A 1,809-nucleotide genomic window follows, 5' to 3' on the forward strand; every position below is an offset into this window, starting at 1 on the left:
AAGCTGGGCTGGACCCAGAGCTGCAGGCAGAGCTTTGCCAGGACCCAATCCAGCCCTTCCCCTCCTCCAGGCTGCTCTGCCCTCCTGAGCCCACCTATAGAGCGCCTATATATTATGCAAATGAGCTCTAAGGGCTTATTACGCAAACAGGAGGGGTTGGCACTGCCCAGCGCTGGGTGGTCCCCGGGGCTGGCCCCGACGGCTCAGAGAGGCCAGCGGGGATGGAGGGGACAGCATCGGTGTCCCTCTGCGTGTCTGGGGGCTGCCAGGGAGCACTGCCCCGTCCCTCTCCCCTCCTGTAGGGCAGAGGGACCCCCCGAGCCGGGCCAGGCACCTGCCCCACCGCAGTGCTCATCCCCCGGCGCATCCCAGCGGGATGGGGAAGCAAAACAGCAAACTGCGCCCAGAGATGCTCCAGGACCTGCGGGAAAACACCGAGTTCTCCGACCTGGAGCTGCAGGGTTGGTACAAGGGTTTCCTGAAGGACTGTCCCTCGGGTATCCTGAATGTGGAGGAGTTCAAGAAGATCTATGCCAACTTCTTCCCCTACGGCGACGCCTCCAAGTTCGCCGAGCACGTCTTCCGCACCTTCGACACCAACGGCGACGGCACCATCGACTTCCGAGAGTTCATCATCGCCCTGAGCGTCACCTCCCGTGGGAAGCTGGAGCAGAAGCTCATGTGGGCCTTCAGCATGTATGACTTGGATGGCAATGGCTACATCAGTCGGGAGGAGATGCTGGAGATCGTGCAGGTACCAGGCTCCTGTGTGGGTCCTACTGTGTGCTCCTGTTTGTCACCTTGGGGTCGTGGTGGCTGTTCCCTCCTGGGATGTAGGTGGGTTGGGAACATGCAGCCTGTGTTACCCCTTGTACAGGGCTTGGCAGTGCCTGGGACACAGCCAGTTGCTGCCTGCAGCTGGGGCTGCAGGGATCAGTCTACCCTAGAGCATCCCCTGGTTACCCCATCCCAAAAATCCCATTGTTACCCCATCCCAAGACACTTCCCTTGCTCCCAGGGAGGGCTGAGTGCACAGCAGCTGTCCCCAAGCACACCTGGCAGTGTTGGCAAATGAGCAGGAGATGCCCTCCTTGGCCAAATCCCAAGTGGCATCAGCATCGGAAGGTGACTCGCAGAGACACTGCAGTGGCATCTCAGTGGGAATCTCCTCCCTGCAGGAGCTGCTCCAGCCCTGGCTGTGCTGGGAGCTGGAGCTCCCCATAGCCTGATCCCATGGGAAGGGTGTGAAATGCCAGCCTGATTCCCATGGAACCCCAGAGCTCTGCCCCTGTCTCAGGTGAGTGATGCCAAGCGCCCACCCTACACCACCCTCATCCCTGTCTCCCTCTCCCAGGCCATCTACAAAATGGTCTCCTCTGTGATGAACATGCCTGAAGATGAATCGACTCCGGAGAAAAGAACGGAAAAAATCTTCCGACAGATGGATACTAATAACGACGGTAAATGAGAGGAGATGGAGGGGATTATGGAAAGGTCTCATGGCTAAATCCAGGGGTCTTAGAAGGAGCCGCACGCACGCTGATTAAATGGCTCATGGCCACTGGCACGGCCAGGGGAGCCCCAGCAAAGAGAGGGGCTCAGGGTGCTGAGCAGGGTGCTCACCCCCATGGGTGGGTGTCTGTGGGGTGTGCTGGGAGGTCTCTGGTCCCAGGCTGAGCCGTGTCCCCTCCCCACAGGTAAGCTCTCTCTGGAGGAATTCATCAAAGGTGCCAAGAGTGACCCGTCCATCGTGCGCCTGCTGCAGTGTGACCCCAGCGGTGCCACACAGTTCTGAGCCCCACGGACCCC

General features: G+C 60.0%; 1 protein-coding gene across 1 annotated transcript; it reads left to right on the forward strand.

The window, feature by feature from the left end:
* Positions 1–239: 239 nt before the first annotated feature.
* On the forward strand, positions 240–1,795 carry HPCA (hippocalcin). The gene is made up of 3 exons (XM_009075620.1): positions 240–754; positions 1,355–1,460; positions 1,698–1,795. Exons 1-3 carry the CDS (start codon positions 377–379, stop codon positions 1,793–1,795), a joined length of 582 nt encoding a protein of 193 aa, XP_009073868.1. The 5' UTR covers positions 240–376.
* The last annotated feature ends 14 nt before the right edge of the window (positions 1,796–1,809 follow it).

This window comes from Acanthisitta chloris, unplaced genomic scaffold, assembly GCF_000695815.1.
Source record: "Acanthisitta chloris isolate BGI_N310 unplaced genomic scaffold, ASM69581v1 scaffold3235, whole genome shotgun sequence".
In the NCBI taxonomy this organism is placed as follows: domain Eukaryota; kingdom Metazoa; phylum Chordata; class Aves; order Passeriformes; family Acanthisittidae; genus Acanthisitta; species Acanthisitta chloris.

What these genes read in the sequence shown, in the direction of transcription:
- HPCA (XM_009075620.1), top strand. Translation starts at nt 377, where the DNA reads ATGGGGAAGCAAAACAGCAAACTGCGCCCAGAGATGCTCCAGGACCTG. An exon ending in AGATGCTGGAGATCGTGCAG is followed by an intron (nt 755 to 1,354) that starts GTACCAGGCTCC and finishes TCCCTCTCCCAG; the next exon opens with GCCATCTACAAAATGGTCTC. An exon ending in GATGGATACTAATAACGACG is followed by an intron (nt 1,461 to 1,697) that starts GTAAATGAGAGG and finishes CCCTCCCCACAG; the next exon opens with GTAAGCTCTCTCTGGAGGAA.